Source organism: Pediculus humanus, genomic scaffold, assembly GCF_000006295.1.
Source record: "Pediculus humanus corporis 1103172107597 genomic scaffold, whole genome shotgun sequence".
Classification (NCBI taxonomy): domain Eukaryota; kingdom Metazoa; phylum Arthropoda; class Insecta; order Psocodea; family Pediculidae; genus Pediculus; species Pediculus humanus.
This window is the reverse complement of record NW_002987211.1, coordinates 252,240-279,994: the sequence shown is the minus strand read 5'-3', so window position 1 is coordinate 279,994 and position 27,755 is coordinate 252,240. Positions and strand designations below refer to the sequence as shown.

At 29.6% G+C, this 27,755-nt stretch overlaps 2 protein-coding genes across 2 annotated transcripts; one reads left to right on the top strand and one right to left on the bottom strand.

The window, feature by feature from the left end:
• Positions 1-3,546: 3,546 nt before the first annotated feature.
• Positions 3,547-11,243, top strand: Phum_PHUM233480 (uncharacterized protein; the record flags this gene model as incomplete). Its single annotated transcript, XM_002425989.1, has 19 exons — positions 3,547-3,589; positions 3,918-4,148; positions 4,176-5,204; positions 5,283-5,685; positions 5,716-5,887; positions 5,998-6,591; positions 6,669-7,020; positions 7,105-7,381; positions 7,471-7,771; positions 7,838-8,018; positions 8,098-8,282; positions 8,349-8,667; positions 8,753-8,875; positions 8,947-9,073; positions 9,150-9,346; positions 9,437-10,077; positions 10,155-10,359; positions 10,439-10,791; positions 10,869-11,243. 19 exons carry the CDS (start codon positions 3,547-3,549, stop codon positions 11,241-11,243), a joined length of 6,108 nt encoding a protein of 2,035 aa, XP_002426034.1.
• A 1,088-nt stretch (positions 11,244-12,331) lies between these two features.
• On the bottom strand, positions 12,332-19,701 carry Phum_PHUM233470 (uncharacterized protein; the record flags this gene model as incomplete). The annotated part of the gene is made up of 6 exons (XM_002425988.1): positions 12,332-12,578; positions 12,658-14,053; positions 14,479-15,447; positions 16,308-19,173; positions 19,253-19,435; positions 19,510-19,701. The coding sequence occupies 6 exons, from the start codon at positions 19,699-19,701 to the stop codon at positions 12,332-12,334; spliced, it is 5,853 nt and encodes a 1,950-aa protein (XP_002426033.1).
• Positions 19,702-27,755: the final 8,054 nt, after the last annotated feature.

The following is a 27,755-nucleotide window of genomic DNA, read 5'->3' as shown; positions in this document are numbered from 1 at the left end:
TAAAAAAAAATAAAAAATAAATAAATAAAAAATTGCGAAATTCGAAACAACTTCGAAAAAAAACTTGATTTTTTTTTTTTTTTTTTTGCAAATAAAAAACGCGCGTTTTTGGTAATTTTTTTTTTTTTTCATAATAATAATAACATCACATTACATAATTATTATTAATAGTAATAATAATAATAATAAAATATCCGGCTTGCGAAAAAAAAAAATTAATTTTGAGTCATCACCAACTTTAAGAAATTCTAAAAACTCACGTTTATTCACGCACACATTAAAGGTAAATTTTGGTTATTTAATTTTGTAAAACGGAAACGGAAACGACGACGACGACGAATGTATTCTTTCCCTTTCCTTTTTGCGTAAAAAAATATGTGACTTTCTTGAATGAATCTGGGGGGGGGGGGATAATTTTAAAAAAAAATTTACAATTCAACAGAGTCGTCGTCGTCGTCGTCGTCGTATTTTTACGTTACGCAAACAAAACTCAAAAACTCATGTGGGAAGGAAAACAACAACAACAACAACAACAAAACCACCACGTGCTCCTGTATTCACGTAATCGAAATCAAAAATGGAGAAAGAGAGAGAAAGAGAGAGAGAGAGAGAGAGGGAGAAAATTTTACGATCCGTTTTAAAAATAGAACAAACGCGTTAACCGAATTTCTATTTAAATAAATAAATAAATAAATAAAAATCAAACGTTTACGTAAAACCATAGAGGAATGTAAAAAAAAAAAAAAAAGGAACGAACCGAAAAAATGAATGAATGAATGAATGAATGAATGATTGGCACGTACCTTTTCGTGACGCTTACAACCCAACTCCCAATTCATTTGCATTTAAATTTTTGTTTTTTTTTTTTTGTTATTGTTTTTGTCAAACGATAAAAAATCGAAAAATCATTACTTCACTTACGTTAATTAATTACACGAGTTCGATAACAACAACAACGACAACGACAACAACAACAACCACCACCACCGAAAAAAAAAAAAAAAAAAACGTGATATTTCTTCGATTGTTCCACGCCATATTGTTAACCGTATTTTAACGGTAGACTCGATAGATCGATCGATCGATCGCCTAATCGCGCCTCGCCGCCCGGTCTTTGAAAATTGTTTTGAAACGTTGCGTAAAATATGCGTATATTTAAAAAAAAAAAGAATAACGAAAAAGATCTTAATAATAATAATAATAATAATAATAATAATAATAATAAAAGGGAAAACGTAACTTTTGCATTATTTTTTTTTTTTGCAACATGAATTGAAATGAAATCTTTTCCCATTTAAATTTTTGTTGTAAATAATAATTTTTTATATTGCTTACCTGTGTGGAAGCTTCGGACGTTTGAAATGTTTTATTATTATTCGTCAATTTTTTCGACGACGAAATTAACTGAAATGAAATTTTTTAAAAATCAAATTTAAATAATAATAATTTGAAAATTTGTTATTTTTTGTTTTCATTGCAACTCCGTTGTCCTCGTCGTCGTTGTTTTTTATTGATATGAATACGTTTATTGAAAAATTCCTCATTAAACATTTGAATGAATAATTAAAAACAACGGATGTCGAATGCGTAATAATAATAATAATAACACGAGTACAAATTTAATAATGGAAGATCACAGTTTATTTAATTGACGTAAATCGTATAACAAATTTTCATTTCGTTTTCCTCAAACAAACAAACAAAAACAAAAACACAAAAGGTCACCGCAAATGTCAATTTCTTCATATCATTTGTTATTTCCTTTCAATTGATTATTTTATACTGTGATCATATAATAAACGATAAAGTATTATAATTTATCATAATTTCATCACCTAAATAATTTTTTACAACCATTTCCATAAAATTCACACCATTGTCTATTTTATATCACGTAAGAAAAATAAAAAAGAAAAAAAGAAAATTCGATAACGGTTTTACAAATATTTATTTTTAATCATTTTTTTTTTACGTAACCTCCTTTTTTCCTCTCCCTCTCTCTCTCTCTCGATAAGAGGAATCGTCTAAATTCAATTAAAATTTTTTTTTAATTAATGGAATTAATTTTTCCAAAAAAAAAACTTGCCATTCACAGTAAAACGCATAAAAAGTCCTAAGGAAATAAACGTGAAAGTTTCACCAGATAAATAAATAATATTAAATTAAAGATTTTTTTTTTACCGTACCTTAATTTTTTTTTCACTTTTTTAATAATGTAAACGGTTATAATAAATATTTGTTACTTTTTTTGTAAATAAAATACAAAATTAATTTAAATAAAAAAATATACACAAATGTAAAGAAAAAAAAGTTTAGCATGTTACAAAATAAAATGACATTTAGTTATTATTATTTGCCAATGTTTCTCGACATATAAAGTATTTTTTTTTTTTTTTCCTTTTTTACAATTTGATATATCTTGAATAAAATATAACTTCATCACAATCGAATAGTTACCTGACCTCGATAAACTTTGAATAAATGCCCAAGGCATAATGTGTCATGCATTTTAAACAATTATTTGTTTTTTTTTTTTTTTTTTTTTTTTTTTTAATGATAAAAGGGGTAATAAAAAATTTAAAATTTAAAAAAAAATATTTTTAAATACTTTTTACGATTACCCATTGTTAAATGAGTTTTTAAATTATTTTTTTATTGTAAATAAATGTGGAAAACAATTAACATTAGCGTAATTTATATCTTTAGTTAAATTGACATGTTTATGAGACATTAATCCAAATGAATTTCTTTTTATTTTGTAATACTTTTAATAATGATAAATTTAAATAGAAAATTATGAACATGGGGAATTAAAATTAACTCTTTAAAAAATTATCGAAATAAAATTCATATCACTTTTCAATTAACTCTCATTTTAATTGAAAAGTTTATATAAAATGTTCATGGTGAATCATAACAATCAAACTTAACCTAAATATAAAAGGATGGAAAAAAAAAAAAAAAAAAAAAAATGTTTTTTTTTTTTTTCAAACAATGCAATGTACTTAATGTAATGTTTATAATATGAGTAAACAATAAGTAAACATTATTTAAAATATTACGGTGGCATATATGACCTCATTGTTTTAAAAAAAAAAAAAAAAAAAACATGAATTTTTAAGACCATAGGGGAAATTAGTTTGTTTACTTAATTGCGGATAGAATTTACAGGTTTTATTGTTATATCAACAAAGTTAAATATCAAATTTAATAAACAATTGTTGTATTTATCATTAGTTAATGATAGATAAACTTACCTCTTTACAAGCGGTACGAAAAGAATAAGACCACGAATAACAAGTTGGCGGAAATATTGTTACTTCGGAAGCCATGTTTGTAAAACAAAATACACCTGGTTGAGAATACAAGTCGTCTAAGGGGACACATTGTTCGGATCGTGTCAATTGTCTATTAGCTTCAAACTTCTGACACGACGTGATAACTTTTTGAACACACTTTACGCGGCAAACGTTAACGGTTTATCATTCAAACAACCTGTAGATGTTTTTTTTTGGACATGTTTTGATGTAACTTATTTTTAAAATAATGACTGAAAATTTATTGTCCCTTTTACACATTCAAAAGCTTGGTGAGCTGCATTATCTTAATTTTAATATGTTTTAAATGCACACAAATTTTTATAAATTTATTCTCTAATTGTATTTTTCTCACTGCATGTCTGACCGTTGTAAAAAAAAAAAAAAACAATGTTATTAAATCATGTTTTCTTAATATTAACTATGAAAATATGCTTGAAACTGTTTTTTTTTTATAAATCTTAATTTTGAAATTTGCTTCTTATAATCACAAACAACGTTTAGATTATTTCATCTACTTAAAAAAATAAAAAATTTATGTTACTTTACATCAGTTAATGTTTTTTTTTTTTTCTATATTTTTGCTTTGCATTTTTTTAGGTCATCCACTTGAGGAAATTAGAGTTAGAGCCTTATCCAGTATATTATCAAAATACACATTGAATTTAGTTGATGAGAGTAATTTTGAAAATACAAAATTACTTTTGGAAAAACTACTAGAATGGTTTTATCATGATAAATATTCCGATGAAATAAAAGTTTTAAGTTTAATTCTTAAAATTTTAAAAAGCACAAAAGCAAATTCAATTCTCCCTGATGTTTTATCACAGGGTTTATTAAAAAAGTTTTATAATTTAGAAAAAAAAATCAGCACTAAACATTCCTTATTAATTGAAGAAATTAAATCATGCCTCAAAAAATTTGATGGCTGCTCCGTAAATAACAATAAATTAGATGTGAATGATATGATGGGAAAATCTAAAACTACCAATATTATTAATTTTAATGGTTGTAGCAACATAGAAAATAAAAAAAAATGTGATTGCAAGACAGAAAATAATGATAAAAAAAAATACATTCCATTTATAAATTCAAAAGCAATTCAAGAATCGGATGAAAAAATAGAACTTGAATTTAAGGATTCGAGACGACCGACAAAAGAACATAGTGAGCCTAATTGTTTTATAATTGAATTTTTTCCATGGCAAAGTTTAGCAGAAAGTAATGAACAAATACTCACATCAGTTTTTGATAATTTGAAATATCCTGACAATAAAAAATCAATTTTTCAAGCTTGTCAATTTTTTAATGAAGTCGTTTTAAGAGACTTCCCATCTGAAATTTTTATTCAACGACCATTGTTAATAAGAACATTCATACAATTAATGTCAACTTTAGAAAATAGTGCAAAAATTCCTGTGATTAAATGTTTAATCAATAGTATTGAATACATTCATAACAGTTTTCAACTAAACTTAAATCCATCGTATTTTTGTCAAAAAAAAGAATTTTATTCATTATCCGTTTTTTCAAACGAGTCAAACAATAATGAAAAAGACGAAAGTAAAATTGTGAATCAGTTTAATTTCAGTATTAATTGCGAAGAAAACGAATACAAACTTGAAAGTGAAAATGATAATAAATTAAAAAATTACCAATTATCATTGCCTAAATTTACATTTGAACTTCTTTTTCAAAGTTTGCCCATGTTGAAAAAGGATTTAAACGATGAAGAAATAAATTGTTTGCTCATATTAAATTATAAACTCATAAAATTTTTATTTTCAAATTTAAAATCACATGTTTGGTTTAATAAAAATGATTTAAAAGACAATTTTTATAAAATATTTGGGATTTTTCAAGAATTGTTGAAGTTTTACAGACAGAGTAATAATAATAATAATAATAAAGTTATTTACATAATTATATTGAAAATTATAATTCAAATTTTGAATTCTTTAAAAGTGCCTTCGGAAATAATGCTCAGTGAAATTTTACCGAGAAGTCTTCATTTAGAATTAGGAAATTGCATATTCGATTGTTCTGTATATATTATGTTTCCACAGTTGCATGCCAACATTGTTAATTATGTAAAACAATTTTTTGGTCAAAGAGAAAAAATTATTTTTCAAGATTACAAAGATGTTATATTAATATTAGAGTCTATGAAATCGGCCATTGTTTTTTTAAAATGCAGAAGTAAATTGAAAAGTAAAATGGACAAATTGGAATGTGTTTCTCAATCTGTTCCCAGTTTGGATTTTCATCAAAATTTCAATTTCATTCATTTTTTTGTTACTTCTTGCCTTTTGAAATGGAGCAAAGCGGAAATGACTGATAAAGAATTGGAAATGAGAGCTAATATTTTGTTAAAATTATTATCTCATAATAATATAAGTGTGAAAATATGCACGTATCAAGAAATAAATGAATATGCTGTGAAATTTCTTGGAAAAGAAGAAGCTGTCACTCCCAGTTGTCTTCATCCTGGAGATAAAATGGAATTTCTTTTCGACGTTAATATTTTAACCGAAATGATATGCCACGGTTTGATTTCGGAATTTCCCGAGGTAATAATTTAAAAAAAAAAAAAAAAATTTGTTTTTATTATAAAATAATTAAAAAAAAAAAAAAAATAATGGTTTCTAATAATTTGCTGTTTTTCTCGGTTCTTTCACAGGTCAGCAAGTGTAGTAGTAACGTGTTGACACTCCTTTTAAAAAGTAAATTTATCATGTCGGAAAATTGTTGGAAAGATTTTTTAAATTCTCTCATACCATGTTTATGTTATCTTGAATGTTTTGCCGATAAGGCCAACATTTTGGGAAGATGCATAATTAAAATGTTCGATCCGGATGTTGCGAAAACAACGGGACTTCCCCATCTCGAGCTTTTAAAAGGAAACATTCGACTTCTTTTTTCGAAAAACGATTTGACGAGAGACGAAGCCATGCCGAGACTTTTTTGGCTGTTGAACAAAGAAGATTTGGAAAATAAAAAATTACCGAAAATGAGCGTTCTCACCGGTTTGAATTTGAACGGGATTTGCATCGGTGTTAAGCCGATCGATTATTCTAACACACCCCAAACTTTTTACAATCCCGGTAAATTGTGGGACGTTTTGGAAATTCTAGGATCTGAAAATTTAGAACCAAACATTCGAAGATCTGCACTTTCCCAATTGAGCGCAATGCTTGATGACGTATCTCTCCATTCGGTTTTCGTCGAACAAAAAGGAATCGCGAAAATATTGAAAATTCTCGACAATAGTTTGGTAAACAAGCGAAAAAATTCCGAATAAACCATTTAACTGCCAACTCAAACCGTTTTTTATTAATAATTATTTTTCAGGTTGAGAAAGAGTATCGGAATTATCCCGATTCAGTCATTCCGATCGTCAATATTTTGCGACACGTATCATTACATAATGGCACAGTGTGCCTGGAACTCGGTTCTAACATCAACGCATTGTACAACATACTTCGAAGCCTTTTTCTTTTCAGCAACGACGAAAGGTTGCGACGAAATGCCGTCGAATTACTTTCCCTACTCTTATATTCCGATTGTATATTAAGAGTACCTGCCAACGAATCCAACAAACGCATCCTGTCTTTTCCCGACATTGTAATTTCTAAAATGAATTTACCCTTTTTAACACACGTTCACTGGAGAAATAGTAAACATTTGGAGCCTTCAATTAAAAGTATTCCGAATAATTATTTTTATAGCGGTTAGACAAAAAAAATTTTTTTTTTTTTTTTTTTTAATTGTTTGGAATTCCTTTCAGAAAGTATTCTAAGTAAAGAAACCTGTTCTAAATTACTACGTGTTTTCTGGAGCGTACAATGGATCGGAAACATATCCGATTTTTTATCAATTCAACCGTCCGAAATAAAAAATAAAACTTATTATCATGGAATTCCAAACGATCTTGTAATTTCTTACGACGACATCATCGAATTAAAAAAATGTTCTTTCGTGCTGACCGTTAAACAAACGCTTTGCGACATACAAAATGCGACGACCCACGAAACTGTCTGCAATTACATTCAAAAACTTCAAAGGTTACTTTTTTTTTTAATTTACCGCAAAAAAAAAAAAGAAAAAAATTAAATTAAGTGATATAAGGCCATTTTAAAAATTTATGTTTTAGTTATTTGATTTTTTACAACGTTGAAAAATCGGGAGGTGAAAAGATGAGCAACGAAGTTGCGACTGATAACGTTTTATCACACATGTTATGGGAATCGACGTTGGAAAGATTTTTAACATCTATGCCAGCCTGCGGTTTGGACGAGTCACTTTTATTATACGTCGTCGAATTCATAATAATATTATTGAAAAGTTTCAAATCCGAACGTTTGATTAATTGGATGGAAAAAATTTTAATCGACACGCACAAACCGTTTTTTAAAATATTAAAAAATTTAGAATATGAAAAAACGGAAATGAAGGTATTTTAAAAATAATTACAACTTAATCCGATTGCACTTTGTGAACCTTTTTTGATTTTTACTCAGGGAAGTAAGTTACCCATTCGGATAATAGAATTAACCAGGCAGATAATTTCATACAAGGAAAATTTGGATTCGAAAAAATGGTTTTCATACATGGAATTGATTCACGATCATTTAACGTTGAAAGATTTTCACGATGCAGCCTACGTCGATTGGCTAATGGAACTTTTGGTCGAACTTACGAGTTAGTTTATACTTAATAAATATTTAAAAAAAAAAAAAGAAAAGCTCGAGTTTAATCATTGATATTATTTTGCTGTCAGGTAAATGCAGTTTCGGCGAAAACAATTCGGAATTTTATAAAAATTTAATCGTGAGAATCGTTGAAGTTTTAATCGCGTTTCACTGCACGCAAGATTCGACGGTTTCTTTCATTGGAATGAACATAATTAAAAATTCAATATTTGCATTAAATCACATTTTGTGGGATACTCAGTTACATTACGAGGTAAAAACCACTCGATTTCATTTTAAATATTGTTAAAATTGTAAAATGCAAAAATTTGCCCTTTAGGATTGGGAAGACGCGTGGTTTAGCGCGCTGACAAAAGTCATTGGACACGTTGAAAATCCCAATTACTGTTGGCTCCTTTCTTTTTGGTTTCTGCGGGATCCGATCGCACGATCTGCCGGATTTCAATTGTTTTCGGGATTGACGATCACGTCGAAAGGTTGCGAACTATTGATAAAACGACTCCACGTTCCTTTCGCACACATTTGGTCGGTGGGATTCAACGTTTTTTTCGACGATAACGAATCGTGCATCGTCAGGGAAAAATGCGGATTAATGCTTTCGAATTTGATTCGAAACGGATCGAAACACTTTAGCAAATGTCAGTTTAATATTTTTTTAATAATTTAATAATTGTATTGTGCATCGACGATGACGTTTAAATAATAAATAAATTTATTTTTCAGGTTTATCCGATGAATTTCAAAGCATTAATTTCTATCAAAATGTACTCGATGTCATCGATAATTTTCAATACGATAATAAAATAACCGAATTGATTCTCGATGAGAAGAAAAATGTTTTTATAGGTAATATTATAGCGTTGGAGTTTTTAATATTATTATGTAAAATTTGTTTACTTACCCCAAAATTTTCACAGGAGAGAAAAAAAGTACGCCATCTTATCTCAACGCCGTTCTCACCGTCTTGTCGTCTGCTCTTTTTAACAATCCATCAACCGTTTGCGAAAATATTTTAAATAACGGCATATTAAAAAGCTTAATAAGGTAAATTAACGAAAGATTAAATATAAAATACAAGCGCCTTCAAATTAATAATAATAATAATAATAAATGATTTTAGGGTTTTAGGCGAAGGTCCGGATTCAAGTTTTACATGTGAAAATCATTGGTACTTCATTGATGTCATAGAAATGTACACGACGAGTTGCATTTTGATTAAAAAATGCGTTTTGACGAGTTATCGAGCTCAATCCTTCATCATCCAATCCCAATTTGCTTTAAATTATTTTTTTTCAATGATAAATTATAATCTTTACTGTAAGTTGTTTTTTCAATCGGAGGAAACAAACAGTAAAATTGATATGGGTTTATAATTTTCTTTCTCTCTCTCTCTCTCTCTTTCTGCAGGTAAATCCTTTGAAGCAATGTCCAGTTTCAAAACGGAATTATGGTGCGAAATCCTGGATTTGTTTTCGGCCATATTGAAAAGCATACCTAAAAGCGAACAAAACGACGTGGATCAATTTTCCGCTTTCATGGCAATAAACAAATGCCTGACGAAAAACGGAATCGATTGTTTCATATCGTCCCTGTACATTTCACTGCTCGACGAATCGTCTTCTCTGAGACAATCGGTTTTGAAATTTTTGATTAATTTGTTACGTCACGAAATAATGATATCGACGAAAAAATCCGTCACGATTTCCGACATATTCGAACGGAAAGTTTCCGAAGATGTTTTGAACGTATACAAGGCATCACGTAAAAGAGACTACAACGTGCCCGACAGCTTGACGTTGAGTTTTGGAATTCGTTTGACGGATATTTTGCTTCAAATGTTTTTACTCAACATCGAAGACATATCGCATCCGTTGAAAACGATCACGGCGGATGCATTGGGAAATTTGCTCGTCGTGTTTCCACCCTCTCGTGATTATTGCTTGAAACAAAATCTGTCCGTTTCCGTTATTTTGTACGTGAAACAAATTTGCGTCAAATTAAGTCTCGATTGCGCCAACAGTTTGAAAAAATTATCGGATAAAAAAAGAGTAAGCGTTCGAACCTTTTATTCTTTTTGTTTTTTTTAAATAATTTCCTAAATTTTTTTTCATTACCTTTTTTTTAGCTTGAACCATTGCTGCAAAATTTAGAAATTTTATTTCGTTTAATAAATAATTTCATGCATAAAAATGAAAATGGAAAAATGGACGTCGCAAATAGAGATTTTTCAATTGTCGTTCATAAATTATGGCCGTGGTGCGTAACGAAACAATCTCTCCTGTTGGTGACTCTTAAAATGTTGTGCACGTACACGAACGATTGCTCTCAAGGTACTGAATCCTGGATCTTTGTAGAGTCGTTAATTTACAAAATGAAAAATTGACTTGAGAAACATTCCAATGATTTCAGGTTGTAGATCGTTGGCGGCGTCGTCGAATTGCACAGTGATGAGCCTGAGAAAAATGCCAGGATCGGTTACGTTGATGAGTGCAATATTCAATCAGGTATCGATGGAAATGGATACGATGTCGAAATGCGAACAACATCAAACGATCGGATTCTGTTTGGAAATTTTATCCAATTGCTGCGGAGTGAACGAATGTCGGACGGTCATATCGAAAAGTAATCTTTTTCAAAGTTTTTCCAAAATTAATTCGAAAAAACGGAAAAAAAGACCCAACAGCGAAGCAATCATCGAATCGTGGCTTCATTTTTTTCTAACTTTTTCGTCATACCAAGAAGGACAACTCACCATCGCCAAGGTTTCCTTTTTTTTTTTATTGTTAAAAATTTTTCCAAAAAAGGAAAATTGTTTCCCATCAACCGTTTTCCTTTTCAGAATCAGGAACTCCTGGATGACATCATTTCCATCGGAGGAACAACATCCAAATCCAATCATCGGATCCAAGCATTGAAAATATTGAGAAACGTTTGTTTCAATCAAGGCAACAAACATCGAATGTTGTGTTCCGGACCATTTTTAAATCTTCTCCTGGACACTTTGAATTCCGAATTCAAACGGGAAGAAGTAGAACAAGTCATCTATGCGATATGGGCTTTGGCGTGCAATTCGCAAAAAAATAAAGTTATTTTAAAAAGTGCCGGATTCGACGTGAAATTAGAATCTGCGAAAAGAAATATGTCGTCGTTTGATGGCGATTCGAAAACAAACGATCTCATCGATGTCGTCGTGGAAATTTTTAAAAATAAATAAAAGAAGAAAAAAAAGAAAAACCGCGTCTGTGATAAAACAAAAATAATTTTTTATGGTTGTGAAAAAACAAAAAAAATTATTTTCTTAAATTTAATTTTTCGCGATTTGTTAAAAAACAAATTTAAAAACAAAAAAAAAAAAAAAGAAAAAATTTTATTTAAAAAAAAAAAAAAAATGACGGACGAGTAAAAAACAAACTTAAGCCATATTTTTTTTAAAGCGGATTATATAAAAAAAAAAAAATCGTTTTAATCGTCGTCGTCGTCGTCGTCGTCGTACGTCGATTGTCTTTTATATATAACGAAAAAGTTGATGATGATGATGATGGTGATGGCGACGACAACGACGATGGGTAAAAAATTAAATTAAATTTTTTTATAACGGTTCACTTTTTCAAAAAAAAAAAAAAAAAAAATGTCACTTTTACACAGAGCATAAGAATTGGGTCTCCCCGTTTGTATTTTCTAATTTCCAACAATCGGATCTCGATTTTTGTTTGTTTGTTTTGTTTGTTGTTTGGTCGATTTCTTCATCATGGATTCCTTATTTTTTTTTCGAAGAATTTACCTTACTTTTATATATAAAAAAAAAAAATAAAAAAATAAAAATTAATAAAATTTTTTTTAAAAAGCAAAGTTACAAAACGTTTTTCTTTAAATTTTTCCAGTGCGAGTAATAATAATAATAATTATTATTATTATTATTATTATTACGGATTTAAATGCATTAATTGATTGTATTGATAGTAATAAGCAAATGTAAAGCTTTTGTTTTGTTTTTAATTGTAAAATGTCAGAGAGCGCGTGACCGTGTGAGTAATTTATCGTATAATAAGCATTATTATTATTATTATTATTATTGATTGAATACGCCATTTTTTATACTTTACGGGTACGTTTAATAATAATGTATCTGTTGGAAAATCTGTTGATGTGTGTTGTTGGTAAAAAAAAAAAAAAAAAAAAAAACCAAGAAGAAGAGAAATATGTCGGTATTGTAAAGAGATGTTGGTGACAGTGACTCACTTTCGGGTTGATGATGAAAAGTCTTCCCTGGAAGAAGGTACGCGTTGACTTCGACTTTTCTTTTTAATCGAATCTACTTCTACCAAAGAAAAGTAGGTAAAATTTTATTACCGTATTCTCTACGCATTTAATTACATCCATAAATTTAAAATTACCAGGTTTTTCCGGATGAATTTTTCTTATAACGGTCGTTTTCGTTTTATCGATATCAGGGATTGGATGATGATGATGATGATGATGATGGCTCGATCTACTTGTTCTTTTTACGTTCGACGTCGACGATGATGATTCTTTGACCTTTTCGATTGACCTGATAATAAAAGAAAGACGGTATTATTATTATTATTTTTTTTTTACGGGAGAATATAATGTAAAAATTTTATGTGTACCTGTGCCTAGTCGATGACGAAGTCGAAGATTCAATTTTTTTTGATTTGGTTCTGTGTCGTGATGAGGTTTCTTTCTTTTCCGGTGATTGAGTTTCCGGTTTGGACGTTGATAAAGATTTTTGCCTTCTCATTCTTCTTTTTGATTCTTCCACGTAGGAAGGAATATCTTCGGAAGAACTCGGATGTCCCATTATGGCTTCTCTACTCGTTGCTCTCTGTAACAAACGAGTACTTCTACTCGTGGATGGTTTACTACTCGTTGTTGATTTCATCCTAGATGATGATGATTTTGAATGATCACGTGATGGTCTTATTGATTCTTTATTTAAACTTTCTACGCTCGAAGCAGAAGATTGTAGATTTCCGTTCATTTTGGTGGTGGTGGTACTGGTGGTGGTTGTTGTTGTTGTGTTTCGTCTCGCGTCAGTCTTTGATACTCTTTTCCCTTCGGAAATTGTATCCAAATTATTTATTTTATCTTTTCTTATTATTCTTCGAGATCTTTCTTCTTCGCTGCTACCGACGAGTGAGGAATCATCTGTGTAACCGTTAACAGCCATTAATATTTGATCCGCTGCTTTTTTCAATTCTTCTAGTTCTTCATCCGTTTGATTTTTTTCTCTTTGTTTTCCTTTTTCCGTTCTGTAACTTTTAACTTGATACTCGTTGACGTATTCGTGATTCATTAATTTTTCCGAAGGATTTAATTTGTAATTTTGTCTCGTTTCTCTCATCGTTTTATTCGAGTGTTTGTTGCTGCTGGTGCTGGTGCTGCTGATTTTCGATTTTTCTCTCACGTAATTTTCATCTACCTCGTATTTTTTCTTATCATTTTCCCGGGGGGATCCACGATATGATTTCCTATGAGGTGATTTGTATCTACGATTATCATCATTTTTATAAACGTCATTATTATTTTTGGTGGATTTATGAAATTCTTCATCGGTATCATTATTATTAACGTAATAATTTTTTTTCCGCTCTGTTTTATCTAAAGGTCCATCGGATATTGTATCGGTACTCGATACGGAACTTCTTTGAAGGTATTTAGAATATTTTTCAGACAATGACAAATCGTTCAAGTACGATACACGTTCTCTAGGCTTCGAATGTAAATTTCTTTCTCTCCTATCAATATCGTATCCGTTCGAACGCGTTGTGCTTTGATAAGATCTCAATTTTGAATCGTTTTCATGGTGTCTTCTCGTATAATAACCACCACCACCACCATCCTCATCATCATCATCATCGTCATCATCATCATCATCACTGTATTTATATGGTCCCGAATTGATTTTCGATGAAGTGATTGAAGGTTTTACTTGATATTTACGAGTCGGATTCGATTTCGGATAAATTGTAGCCGGTTGAATTGGTTCTGCGTTGTTTTTTATTTCTATATACGTAAACAAACAAACAAACAAACAAACAAAAATAATAAAATACAATCGAACAAGTTTATTAAAAATTATTTCGACTCCCTACAAAAAGCGAAAATTTATTAAATATAGCTTAATTAAGCCCCCTAAAGTAGATTTTCAATGTCAGTCATACCAACCTTCAAATGTGAAATTTTTATGGAGTTTTTAAATATTTATTATTATTATTATTATTATTATCATTAATATTTATTATTTTTTATAGTTATTTTGAGAGCGGGTAGTAGGGAGTGATGAATAGTGATTCGTGTTTTGTTTTTCTCGGGTATTTCCGGGTTCCCCCTCCCTCCCTAAGTTCGAATTGATTTTTTTTTGTAAGGAATTTATATATTCGTTATTATTATTATTATTATTAATATTAATAGCGTGTTAGAATACAAACCTTTTTTTTCATTATGATTAGATTCTAATTTTTTAAAACGTTGCATTGAATGTTGAAATGATTTTCTAGAGCCGGGTGTAGTACCGAAAGGTCCTCCATCAGTTTCGCTGTCGGATCCTCCGTGTCCGGTACTCATGTAAGAACGAACTTCTTCGTCGGCCAAAAGGTCACTGTCATCGGTATCGTAATTATCTTTCGATGATGTTTTAAGGGATGATTTTTTCGTATAAGAACCATCGTCGCTCGACGATTTCAAATTTGTACCGTAGTACAAACGATTATGATGTGATTCCTTATTATAATTTTTTCTAGAATTTTCTTCGTTTCCATGATGAAAAAAATTTTTTTTTTCTCTCAAACTTTTCGTCTTACGTAACGACCCGATTTCTTCTTCGTAAATATCTTTAAAATCTTTATCTAAATTATCGGTGAAATTTTTTAATTCTTCTTCTAAATCCGAATGAGTGTATTCGGATTTAGAATTTTTATATATCGTCGGTATAGGTTTTCGCGTTTTAGGTTTGAAAACGGTTTTCGATAACGAATCGAATTGATCGATTATCTCGTGTACCGTTTTCGATAATTTGGGCATGTCTTCGATTTGATGATTATTTAAATCTTGAAAAGAAGAATCACGTGTTGTTTTTTTAACCAATGACGTCGATTTCAAATCGTTAACGTATTTATCGAAATCTTTTTTAGTACCAGACGACCAACTTCCGTATGGATTTAACAAGGATTTTCCGGATGATGACGTTTTTCCACCACCATTTATCATTTTATTATTATTCTTATTATCCGTTGAAAATATATCTCCTCCATGTTTGTTGTTATCATCCTTATCAATAGTTTTCAAATTGATTAATATTCTTGTTGTTTGATAATTTCGATTATCATCCGTCATTTTTTCATCACCGGGTGTTGTTGTTGGAAATCTCATTACCGGTTGATTACTTGTTGTTAATTCATCTGTAACATTACGTCATAACATTCTGTTACGATCCACATATCCCCTACTATCAATCAATCAATCAATCAATCAATGACTTTTCTATTTAAAAGAACAACGATTTAATCTCGAAAAAAAAACAAAACTAAATGCAAAATTTTGTTTTTGTTTTTTAGGAATACAAAATTATTATTATTATTCAGAACGAGTACTCGGACACAAGAAAAGAAAGAAAGAAAAAAAGAAAAATGTCGGACGCGATTTGAAGAAGAATTGAGCAAACCAGCAGAGTGAGAAAGATTATGATACGTTTATTCCAGTTTTTGATGATGTCATCTCAAATGAACATTAGTGATGACGTAATTAAAATGTCGCGGTGGCGGGGGAGATGGCGGGTGGTAAAGAATGTGACGAAGAGTGTTGATGAAGAAGAAACCGGAAGTTGGGCACCGATGTAATCGTGGTTAATATTAAATAGTTGGTTAGTTTATCATTATTACTACTACTCGCTAATGTACTAAAAGCTAATGTGTAAAACAAAAAGGTAGTTAAGTATGCGTGTGCGTGTGCGTGTGTGCGCGCGCGGTTGCATTAAAAAGAACTTTTAATAAATCGATGACGTCATAATTTGTTTAGAAAAGTTATTATATTACTAACTACTGCGAGCAAGCGGATTTGAAAAGCCTATTGCGTTTATTATTTTTTCTTTTTCTTTCATCTTGTTTACTTATTACTACATTTTATACAAGTAGTAGTAGTAGTAGTAGTAGTAGTACTAGTACTCGATGAGATGATGGTAGCTTGTTTTAAAACACAAGCAAAAGAAAAAAGAAAAAAAGTAAATGTTAAAAAAATAGTAATAAAAGGTGGTGGTACCTACCACATGAAAGTACGGTTCGTTCCTCTCTCGTCGAATATTTTGTTTCTTTTTTTATGACGTCATCAAAATTTTTTCCAGAGTTTTGCCAATAATTGAGAGTTGCGGGGGCGGCGGCAGTAGGAGTAGGAGTTGCAGTTGATTTTTTCGTTTCGTCGTGAATTTTATTAGAAGGATTCGTCGCGCCATTTTGAACGACGGTCATTTCTCCAGATCGAAAATTAATTTTTGTCGAATAATTATTATTATTATTATTTGATTTCATTTGTTCGACTTGTTTTATCCTTTCGGCGACAGAAAGTTTTGGCATTTCCTCGTTCGATATTGACATTTTATTATTATTATTATTATTATTGGATTCATCGGGAAAATTAAGTGAAACGTTTTTAAATGTTATGTCGTGTGGTAAACTTCGTCTCTTGTAATCCACCGAATGTTGTTCGATGTCTTTTCGGGATTTCGTATTTTCCCAAAATTTTTTATGATCCCCTTCTTCGGTTTTTCTTAAATTTTTCAAACGGATTTGAAGTTCCGTTTCACCGTCGCTAGAACATAATTTTTTATCTTCTTCCGGTTTTTTATTATATATTTCGTCGAATCTTTTGTTTTTTAACGTGACCGTAGATTTCCAAACGGGTGCCGCGGAGGAATCCCCCCTCGTCGGACTCCTCACGTCAGGCATTTTTACGTTTTTATTATCATCGTAATCCCCGTTTTCTCCTAACAAAAATGAATTCCTGTAATTTTTCAATATGCTTTTGGGTTTGTTAGAATCTGTTAAATTATTATTATCATTGTTGTTTTCGAAAGGTTCTTCGGCGACGTCGTACAACCAAGAATTTTTACGTTCGTAATCATCCGTTTCTTTTCGTTCTTTCGATTTCGGTAATGTTTCCATGACGATTCTAGAAAGTTCTTGTAATTCCGCTTCGATTTTATCATTTATTGATTCGGAATTATTATTCGACGTCAACAGCATTGTTTTTTCAAATTGAGAATCCCCAAATTTTATTTCCGGTAAATTTTGATTAACGTTTTTAGAAATAATGGATCCCGTACTACGTCTTCGTCTTCGAAACATATCATTCGGCGGAGGTTTACCATCCGTTTCGACGATGTTAAATTTACCTGATTCGGCAGCAAAGTGAACTTCCGTTTTACAAAATTCAACTTTTTTACTCTTTTTCTGGTTACCCGTTTCGTTGGTTTCCGGTTTATTATTATCATCTTTGGTTTGAGACGACGACGAGGACGACAATACGGGTTTCGGATAAGTTTCCGGTTGTAATTTTTTCTCATCCGTTTCATTTTTTTGTTCGAAATCCCAATTTCTATCCATGAGTTTGGTACCTCTCAATTGAGATATCCAGGGATTTCCGGTCGAACGAAAAGAAGATTTTAAATTTTCCGAAGTTTTTACGGAATATGATGGAATGGGTGATTTCCTGTTCCAAACGGATTCACCGCACGTAGTGGGATCATCTTCAACGTAACCGTGGGATTTATTTTTAAAATCTGATCTTTTAGAATTTCCAGAATAGTTAAAATAGTCATTCGAATAACCGTCTAAATAAACGGAATTGATTCCTCTGTCTGGAGAAAGTTTCTGATCATTATTAAAACAATTATCTGTCGGATCTTTTTTAACTCTGACTGTAACGACAGTAGACGTGGGTCTTTCACTCTTAGAGCTCAACGGTGATTCTGGTTTTGTTTTGTTCCAAAACGAATCCGTATTTTTCGACCAATTGGGTACACCCATGGTTTCCGTTGACTGACATATCCCGCTGTCGGTTGATGAGTCCATGTGATTCTTTTTATTATTATTAAATTTATCAAATTTATTGTATTCGTCAACTTGTTCGAAACCGTACGATTTTCTTCTCCTGTACCATTCGGATGTTCTCGTTGCGTTATTCGAATTTTTATTCGAGGATCTAGATTCTAAGCTTCCCGTACCGTTAATGTTAGGTTTTTTGTTAGTGTCATTAACCGAATCTAAACCGTAGTCGAAACTATTTATTCTAGACGATGATGTGGATTCTTCTTTTTCAGTCGCTATACCATCATCTTTACCTTCGTTGTCGCTAAAATTAGATTTTTTCAATCTATCTCGTACTTGTTTTAACGTTTCCGGTGATATAAAACAGTCTTTGGTTTTGAGAAATTTCGATTTCCCATAAGACTCATTTAGCCTGTCGGGGCTTGAAGACGTGTAAGTGGAACTTCCGTGTCTTAGCAACCTTTCGATTTCTGCGGCTCTTTCTTTTAACGATTTTGTCGGACTTCCGTCGTCGTAATCATCGGCGGCGGTGTCGCAGCAGTCTAATTGATTTTGTTTATGACATTGTAAACTCCTTCTCACTTTCGAAGAACGTCTTAATAAACTTTCATTGTCCGATTCAATAATTATATTTTCATTACTACAACTCTTTTGCCGGTTTAAATTATTCTTAACGGAACAACCATAATCGTTTGTTGATGATGATGTTGATGATGTAGGATTTGTAACGTCGGTTATAACCACACCGGAACGTTCACTTTCTGTATCGGAGTCTTTATTATTATTATTATTATTATTATTATTATTATTATTATTATTATTGAGTAAATTAAATGATTGACTTCGATTTTTAAAATCGTTAAATTCTCTAAACATTTCATCTCTGGCTTGTTGATGAAGACGTTGGCATAATCTAAATGCAGAAGAAGAAGAAGAATCATCTCGGTATGCGTTGGTATCGGCATTAGAAGACTGACTGATCAAACTTCGAGGACGCGTTGGGGGCCGGCGACCTCCGATCGACCCACTACGTCCCACACTCCCTTTGGTCTTTTGAGAACTCAAATCTAAAGAATTAACAGGTAACTGCAAAAGAAAAGAAAAGTAAAAATATTGTTACTTTGATCATCGGATTAATGCGGTACTATCATCGTCTGCTACAAACCTCTAAATCTCCAAAACCTTTGTCATTGGTCGAAGTCCATTTTTTGGAGCTTGTCGTTACCGTTTGAGTTCTTATGACTTGCATCGAACCTCCTGGTACTTTTGTTTGAAACACTTCCATTTGTTTTCTTTGCCTTTCTTGAAAACTACCATCGGGATTGTTTCTTTCTCTCGAATCAATCACCTGGAATCATTAAAAAAAAGGATTTCGTAACGTCCGTTGAAGTCGTAAATGAACACGCACACACACACACGCACCTTTCCATAATTATGAGCGGCGTTATTACTTCTGGCTGTCCAATGATCCGTTTCGATTTTAGCTTTTTCTCTCACTCCAGTACGTCTATCAATCCGAGACCATTCTTCAATGTTTTTCCTATTGTAAGGTAATCCGACAGCGTTGCCGCCGGGGCTATTACTCCTCGGTAATCTCATCGGTACCACTTCCATTTTTTTTAAATTTTTTCTTAAATCACCTGCCACGAAAAATAAAATAAAAATACGGATTAATAAAAAATTATTATTAAAAGCTCTTAAAAATTTTTCTTTTCTTTTCTTTTATTATTATTATGGAATTTATGACGTAGAACTTTTCCCTTAAGGTATTTTAGTAGTTTCCAGGTATTTGTACATTATTATTATTATTATTATATATTAGGAGAAAGTATTTAAATAATTACGAAACGAGCGTTTATGGAACCAGAAATATTGATGATTGAATTACGCAAAAAAAAAAGAAAAAATTTGCAAAAATTTTTAACAAAAAAAAAACCTATCATCGCGTTTGTTTGTCTGTTTGTTTGTTTGTTTATTATATTATTTATTTAAACAATTTGGATAAGAATAAATTTTCGATAATATTTTTTTTTAACAAATCGAAATTCCATAATAAAACCTTCGAACTCCATCAGAGTTTGTTTTATTTTAACAACAACGACAACAAACGATTATTAAAATCGAAAAAAAAAAAATTCTCAACATACAACCGTTTAAATAAAGTAATAATAATTATTATTATCTCTCTCTCTCTTTTCATTAAACAAACAAACATACAAAAAAAATTATTATTATTAATAAAAAAAAAAAAAAAACAACCTGTCAACTTTATTATTAAACGGAAATGTTTTTATTAAACTAACGGTTTTCCCCTTCCTTCCCCCTTTCCCCCCCGTACCTCCCCCTTATTCAATCCGTTATAATTCGTATTAACAAAAAAAAAAAACGGGTAACCAGATCGTAAAAAAAAAAACGTGTCACTAGTTTTTTTTTTCTCCAAGTTTTTTGGAAAAGAAAATTTTTTTTTACAATTTCGAAATAAATTAAAAATAAATAAAAATTAATAATAAATAATAAAATGGCGGCGGTTGTGTTCATCGAACGTTATAAATAATAATGAAATCGTGTTTGTTGTTGTTGTTGTTTTTCATTGAAACAAACAAAACAAAACAAAAAAAAAGTTTATTGCAAAATATTTTTATTTATTTAAATAACCTTTTTTTTTTGTTAATAATTATTCGTGATTTGTTGTATGCGAAATTTTTTTTTTTTTTTTTAACGATTGTGTAAAAAAAAGATGAACGACGAACGGATGAAAAGGCGGGAAAATTATTAATAATAATAATAATAATAAATTTAATTAATTTTTTTTTTTGTTACCTTGTAACGGAATCTTTCGTAAATTAAAAATTTACTCCAAAGTTTTTTTTTTTTTTTTTTTTTTTTTTTTTATTAACGGTTGGCAACATTTTTTTTTTTTAAATATCATTTTTGTGAACGTGATGATTGAAATACGGGAAAGGTTAATTAATTTGAAGGGAATTGGGGGGGGGCAGGGGGAGGAGAGGGAGAGAGGGTTTAAGTTAACTGGAGAATCGATAAAGAAAATAATAATGATAATATTGAAATGGAAAAAAAAAAATTTTTTTTTTGTTTCACTGTCAACAAGGGCGTTCATATGAACTTGAAAAAGTGCGATTTTCTACCACGGCAAAAAAAGAAAAACATCAACGCCTCTGCCACGAGCAATGGAAAACATTTAAAAAAAACAAATTACACGGTTTAACCAATTTGATTTAATTGGGGGGGGGGGGGCACTCGAATTTGTTTTTTTTCCTACCATAAAAAAAATCATTTAAAAAAAATTTTTTTTTTATTTTTCTACCACCGGAAACAAATCTCAGCTCGTTACGTCATCTACATATAACCCTTAAATAAATTTATTTAAAAAATTATTATTATTATTATTATGTAAAACTTGTTATTCTCTCTCTCTCTATAAGTCTTTATTAGATATCCTAATTACCATGAACTCGATTTCTTCTATACGTTTTTTTTTTTATTCTGTCCTTGGTTTCACATTAAAGGATATTCAAAAAAGTTAGATATAATCAATTCCAGCCAGCCTTTGGAAAAAAAGAATAGAAATGGAAGAACAAAACAATAATATTAACGGTTTTAATAAATGATGATTATAAAATATCTATACTGGAGAATCTACTGGAATGAAATGGAACACGTTTTTACCTCGTTTATCTTTCATAAAAAATTATTCTTGTTGCCTTTTGGAAAAAAAAAAAAACCTTGTGGAAAATAAAAAAACTGCATGGAAAGCCAAAAATTTTTAAAAAGCCAAAGAAAACCGGGAGGAAAAGTTCAAGGCGATGGAAAAAAAAAAAAACTTGATTTCACTCAATCGAATAATATATCTCTATGCCATTTTTTTTTTTTTTTTACGACGCCGTCTTTTTTTTCTTTTTCGTTACGTAATTTTTATAAAACGACAGTAAAATTTATATCTTTTTTTTTTTTTTATTTCCACAGCTTTTTTTATTTCGAATTTTTTTTTTTTTTATAAATTTAATGTTGATGATAATAATAATTAAATCATTATTAATTTTAGTTGATTCCACGTGTAATTTGGTCTCGTTTACGCGTTTAAAAAAAGGCGCGAAATTGTTTTGTAGTGTGCGTTCAGAAACAATTTTTTTTTTTTTCTTAAATTTTTTGTTTTTTACTCAATGACTCTCCGATATTTTTTTTTCATCGTAAAGTGAATATAATAGAGAAAAAATGAATTGTTAACCGATTATTGACTAGTTCCACGTCAAATTTTAAAATTTAGTTTTTCATCGAAAGGAAAATTAAAAAAAAAAAAAAAAGTAAAATTTTTCAAAGGGAAAAATTATGGGATCCGTTAAGCGACGACGTAAAATTCGAAATTATTATTATTATTATTATTATTATTATTATAGTAAATAAGCGGAATACGTGTGAGAAATTATTGAATATACAAAAACACACCCAAAATTGTATTTAACAGAAGTTTTCAAAGGCAAAAAAAAAAAAGAAGAAAAAAAAAATTACAAAACTTGTTGAATATGAAAATTAAAAACTGCTTCCACGTCTTCTTTTTTTCTTCTGCTCTCACGTACAATATACATTTAAATCGGTCAATACATAAATCATTGATTTTTTTTCTTTTTTTTCCAGTTATTAAAATTTTCTTATACGAATTTGAATGCAAATTTTTTTTACTTTCCAGGTAGTATGAATTACACACACGCACGCACTCACGCACGCACGCACGCGTTTACCCTTGATACGAGTTATAAATTATAACTTTATTATTTAAATATCATTTTAGTTGAAAAATTTTTCTCCTTTCTTTTTCCACGAAAAAAAAACGAAAATACACGCGGTCGATAATTATTCATCCCCACGTACGAAATTCGAAATTAATTGTAATTGCAAATTCGTGTAATTAGAAAAAAAAAGACGTGGTAGAAGAAGAAGAGGAAAAATGAGACGGGAAAATGTAGAAAAAAAAAAAAGTGTCAGCACCCACTCACCGTATATGGTTTATTACTATCCTGCCTGTTGACCTCGAAAGCTTTTGAGGTCAATTTAATGATCTACCAAGGTCGAGCTTTTGTTTATCTTTAATCGTGAGCTCATTTTAAAAAAAAATTTTCCAGTTCCAGACAATATTTCTATCAATTTTTTTTAAAAAATTAATCCCTATTAAAAAAACCACTTTTATCCATACAACAAGGAAGAGGAAGACGAAAAACTTTATCAAATGACAATAATGATAATAATAATAATAATTAATAATAATAATGAACGGTTATCTTTATTCAGGTACGAATTACCTGGTAATAAATATATAAATTAATAATTAATTATTTCTAAATCGTTCTATTATCTTTCACTTGTTCCAAAAAAAAAAAAAATTATTTAAAATTCTACAGGTAAACAACAACAACAACAACAACGGTTACTGGAGAAAAAAAGCCGCCTCCTTTGTTTTGAGGTCAATGGCTTAAGAGAAGAGTAAAAAAACGCCTCGCCATGTTTTACTTCTTATTCTTCTTCTTCTTACAACAACCACGTTTGGAAAAAATGAATAAAAAAAAATAAAAAAAAAATTTGTTCGTGTTTACGAATCGATTTCGAATGAAAAAAATTCTCCAAAAAAAAAAAAAAAAAAATTTTCAGCTTCATTTTATCCAGATTTACTCCAGCTTTACTTCCCCCCCCCCCCGTTTTTGCTTTTTTTCGTGTCTGGAAAAGTGAAATAAGCACAGTGAATTTTTTAAATTTTTTTTTTTAAATTTTTAGTCATTTACGCAAACGAACAAACAGATAAACAAATAAACAAACGACTCCAACCACGATAGTTTTCTCCAGACGTCGAATAATTATTAATTTTTTTTCTTTTTTTTTTGAACTAAAAATTTCGCACAAAAGATAAAAAAATCGTTTAATAAATAAAAAATACGATAATGATAATAAAAATTGAATGAATGAATGAATGATTGATTGATTGATTGATTGATTGATTATTCACACGAGAAAAAAATCTGATAAATTACAAAAAAAAATTTTTAAATCGTTTTAATATAACGAAAACAAATTTCGCGCGGAAGTTTTTTTTTTTTTTAATTATTCATTTTTCTCGCTGGAGAAATTTTTTTTTTGTTTTTTTCTCCAGGGATTGGAATTACGAATGACTAAAAAAAAACAATTATTTTAAAATGTAACATTAATTAATAATTAAAACACTCTCGTGAAAAATTTCACCTTTTTTTTTCCATGTGAAAAAATTACTTTTTTCTTTAAAAAAAAAAAAAAAAAATACAAGGAAAAGAAAATTTGCTGGAAAGGAAGTGACGATGGAGAAAAAAAAAAAAAATTCGTACGTAATCTAACGGGTTTGAAATCTCTCAAATCATTCGATTCATCATTATTATTATTAAGGAACACGTGTGAACAAACTGATTTTTTGTAAACGTAAAAAAAAAAAAACGGTAATCATTTTGATAAAAATCGAATAAAAATTCCAAACCCAAACGTTTTCCAGCCGTTGTTTCCTTTCCAGGCATCCTTAAAGAAACAAACAAACAAACAAACAAACGAACAAACAAAAATTTCGATAAAATAAAAATCTTTTGTTTAAAAAATAATTTTCTTCTACTTCCTTTTTTGACGTCGTTCATTTTTCGTACCAATTTTAATTATTATTATTATTATTAATTCAGGTATTATCAAAAACGCATAATTTGAAAATTTTTGTACAGTAGTTTTTTTTTCTACTCCTCCTAATTATTATCCTCCCCCTCCCTTCCCCCAAGATCATTTTAAAAATAATAATAAAATGGACGGTTAATTATCAGGTACGTACAAATTATATGGCCCGTGTGCGAGTTTACGACGAGGAAAAAATAAAAAGTAAAATGGAGGAGGAGGAGGAGTAGGAGGAGGTAGTGGAGAAGAAGGAAAAAAAAATTTTGATAAAATCAATGGTATCGAAAATGGAAGAAAAAACGACGACGACCACAACAACAACAACAAAAAAATTTAAAAGATTCGAATGGAAAAATGAGTTGTGACGTCATCATCAAATTACTCGTTCGACGCGAAGTAAAAAAAATGGCGGAAGCTGTGGTGTAAATACGTTCGTTTGTTTTTTCCTAAGGGCAAAACATTTCCATGATGTGTGACGATAAGAAAAAAAATGCATTGTTGTTTATTATCATTGTTTTTCTACTGACACGACGTTTACAAATTAAACGCACGCACCTAATGTTATTTAATTACGTTATTAATTATTTTAATTCCTCGATCGTGTAGTAACAATTTTTTTCTACGTCGCATAAAAAAAAAACAAAAAAGAGAGAGAGAGAAAATGTTCAGAAATTTTTGTTCAGCAAATATTTATATATATTTTTTAAAAAGAAGGTATAATTAAGTTTTGATATTTTACAACAAATAATATCAATAAAAAAAATTAAAAAAAACAAATTTTCTTTATTTTTTTTTATTCGATTCTTCTGCCACGTTTCAATGTAATCTAAAACTACGACGCGATTCATTATTATTATTATTATTATTATTCACACAAATTTTTTTTTTCGTAAAATTTAACCTGGAAACCTATAATTTATAAATTTTTTTTTTTTTTTTTTTTTGTTATTCAATGATTATTAAAATATTCGTTCGTTCGGATACATAATTAAACCTTATTCATACATACGAAATTATGTTTTTTTTTTTCCATATTTAATAATATTTCTGAACAAATAAATTTCTGAACAAAGCGTAATAATAATAATTCCTTATCTGTCGAACTCCGCCATTTTGTTTTTTTTTTCTAAATTTTTACAATAACGGAAACGGTTCTCATCAATTCATTTAAAATCATATTTCGAATCAATTTTTTTTTCGTTTTATAATGATAATAATAATAATAATGATGATGATGATGATGATAATGATGATAATAATAATAATAATTTCGCGCGTTTTTTTGTAATCGGTTGCGTTTGTCAACAATAATCACAAAAAACTGATGATTAAATCCTTTGAGGAAAATTTAAAAAGAAAAAAAGACATGTAAAAAGATAAGCGATTGTTTTAAATAATTAATGAGAAGAGGGTCTTTTTAAATTAATTTTAAAACAATAAAAACGTCAGTAGTATAAGAAAGGATGATGATCGTCAAGGATTCGTTCCTTATGTTGTGGTTTTAGTTGTAGTAGTAATGTTCGTGGTAATAGATAGTACTTTTTTTTTATGGTTCGTTTAAAATTTTTTTTGTAACCCTTGACCTGGTAAATACAAATGTCGGAAATGTTTTTGTTCGCGTTTTGCAAAAAGAAAAAAACGTTTTTTTCTTTAAAAACAATAACAGAAAATTAAATGCATTAAAATATAGTTAACAAGAACAAAGGTAACCTTCTGTACGACATGAGAGAGAGAGAGAGAGAGAAAATGCAGAAGAATCGTAACTTTTAACGAATTATTGCGTAACATTAATTACGACTAAATTTACGCCGCGTTTTACCGTAAAAAAATTCGTCAAAACGAGGATGGAAAATTAAAAAGAAAATTTTTTTTTTTTTTCATACAAATAAATTGATTCAAAATCTAATCTTTAAATTTTTAAATAACGTAATAATAATAATAATAAAGATGATGATGATGATAATAATAATAATAATTACATGGAGAGAGAAAAAAAGGCGATTTAACTATGACATTTAAGCTCCGGTTTTCCGTGACCGCTCGATTAACTATAAAAATCTGGAACGCGTCTCTTGCGTTTGTTGTTTGTTTGTTTGTTTAGTTACTTTTAACCCTTTCGTTACGCAAATAATAATAATAATAATAGTTGCAAAAAAAAGACGAATGCAAACAACAACAACCGAGTATAAAAAAAAAAAAAAATTAACGGCTGATAATTAGGATGTTGAACTTTTTTTTTTCTTTTTCCAGAGTTTTGTTTAATCCGCGCAAAAAAAGATAAACCTGATGTTTTTTTTTTTTTTCCTAAACCTCGACTTTATCCAACCTACATCATCATCATCATCATTATTATCATTATTATCGTCGTCGTCCATTTCTAAGTATTGTTAACAAAACAAAAATGGCGTGAAACTAATCGAAACATGGAAAATTCGTTAAGGACAACTTATACCGTAATAATTAGCAGAAAAGAAAAAGGAAAAATTACAAACAAACGTTTCGTAAACTTCTCTTTAAACCTTTAAAGTAATAATAATAATAATAATAATAATAATAATGATGATGATGATGATAATGATGATAGTCTTTTTTTGCAAACCGTAAAAAATTTATTATAAATTAAAAACTCTACGAGACTAATCCGACATTTTTCCATATAAAAACCAAAAAAAAAAAAAAAAAAGGATAAAAATAAATTATAATAACTAAAAACGGTTCGTGGAAAGTGATAATAATGATAATGATAATAATAATAATAATAATGATAATATAAAATTTATTTGGAGAATAAAACCGTTGGAACCGTTTTTGCATGAATCCCGTTTTTCAAAAAAACAGAAAAAAAAAATATTCGGGATTATTGGATCCGGGGAGGAAGGGGGGGAAATAATTATTAACTTATGACCGTGTTATTATTATTATTATTATTATTATTATTATTATTATTATTATTATTATTATTATTATTATTATTATCA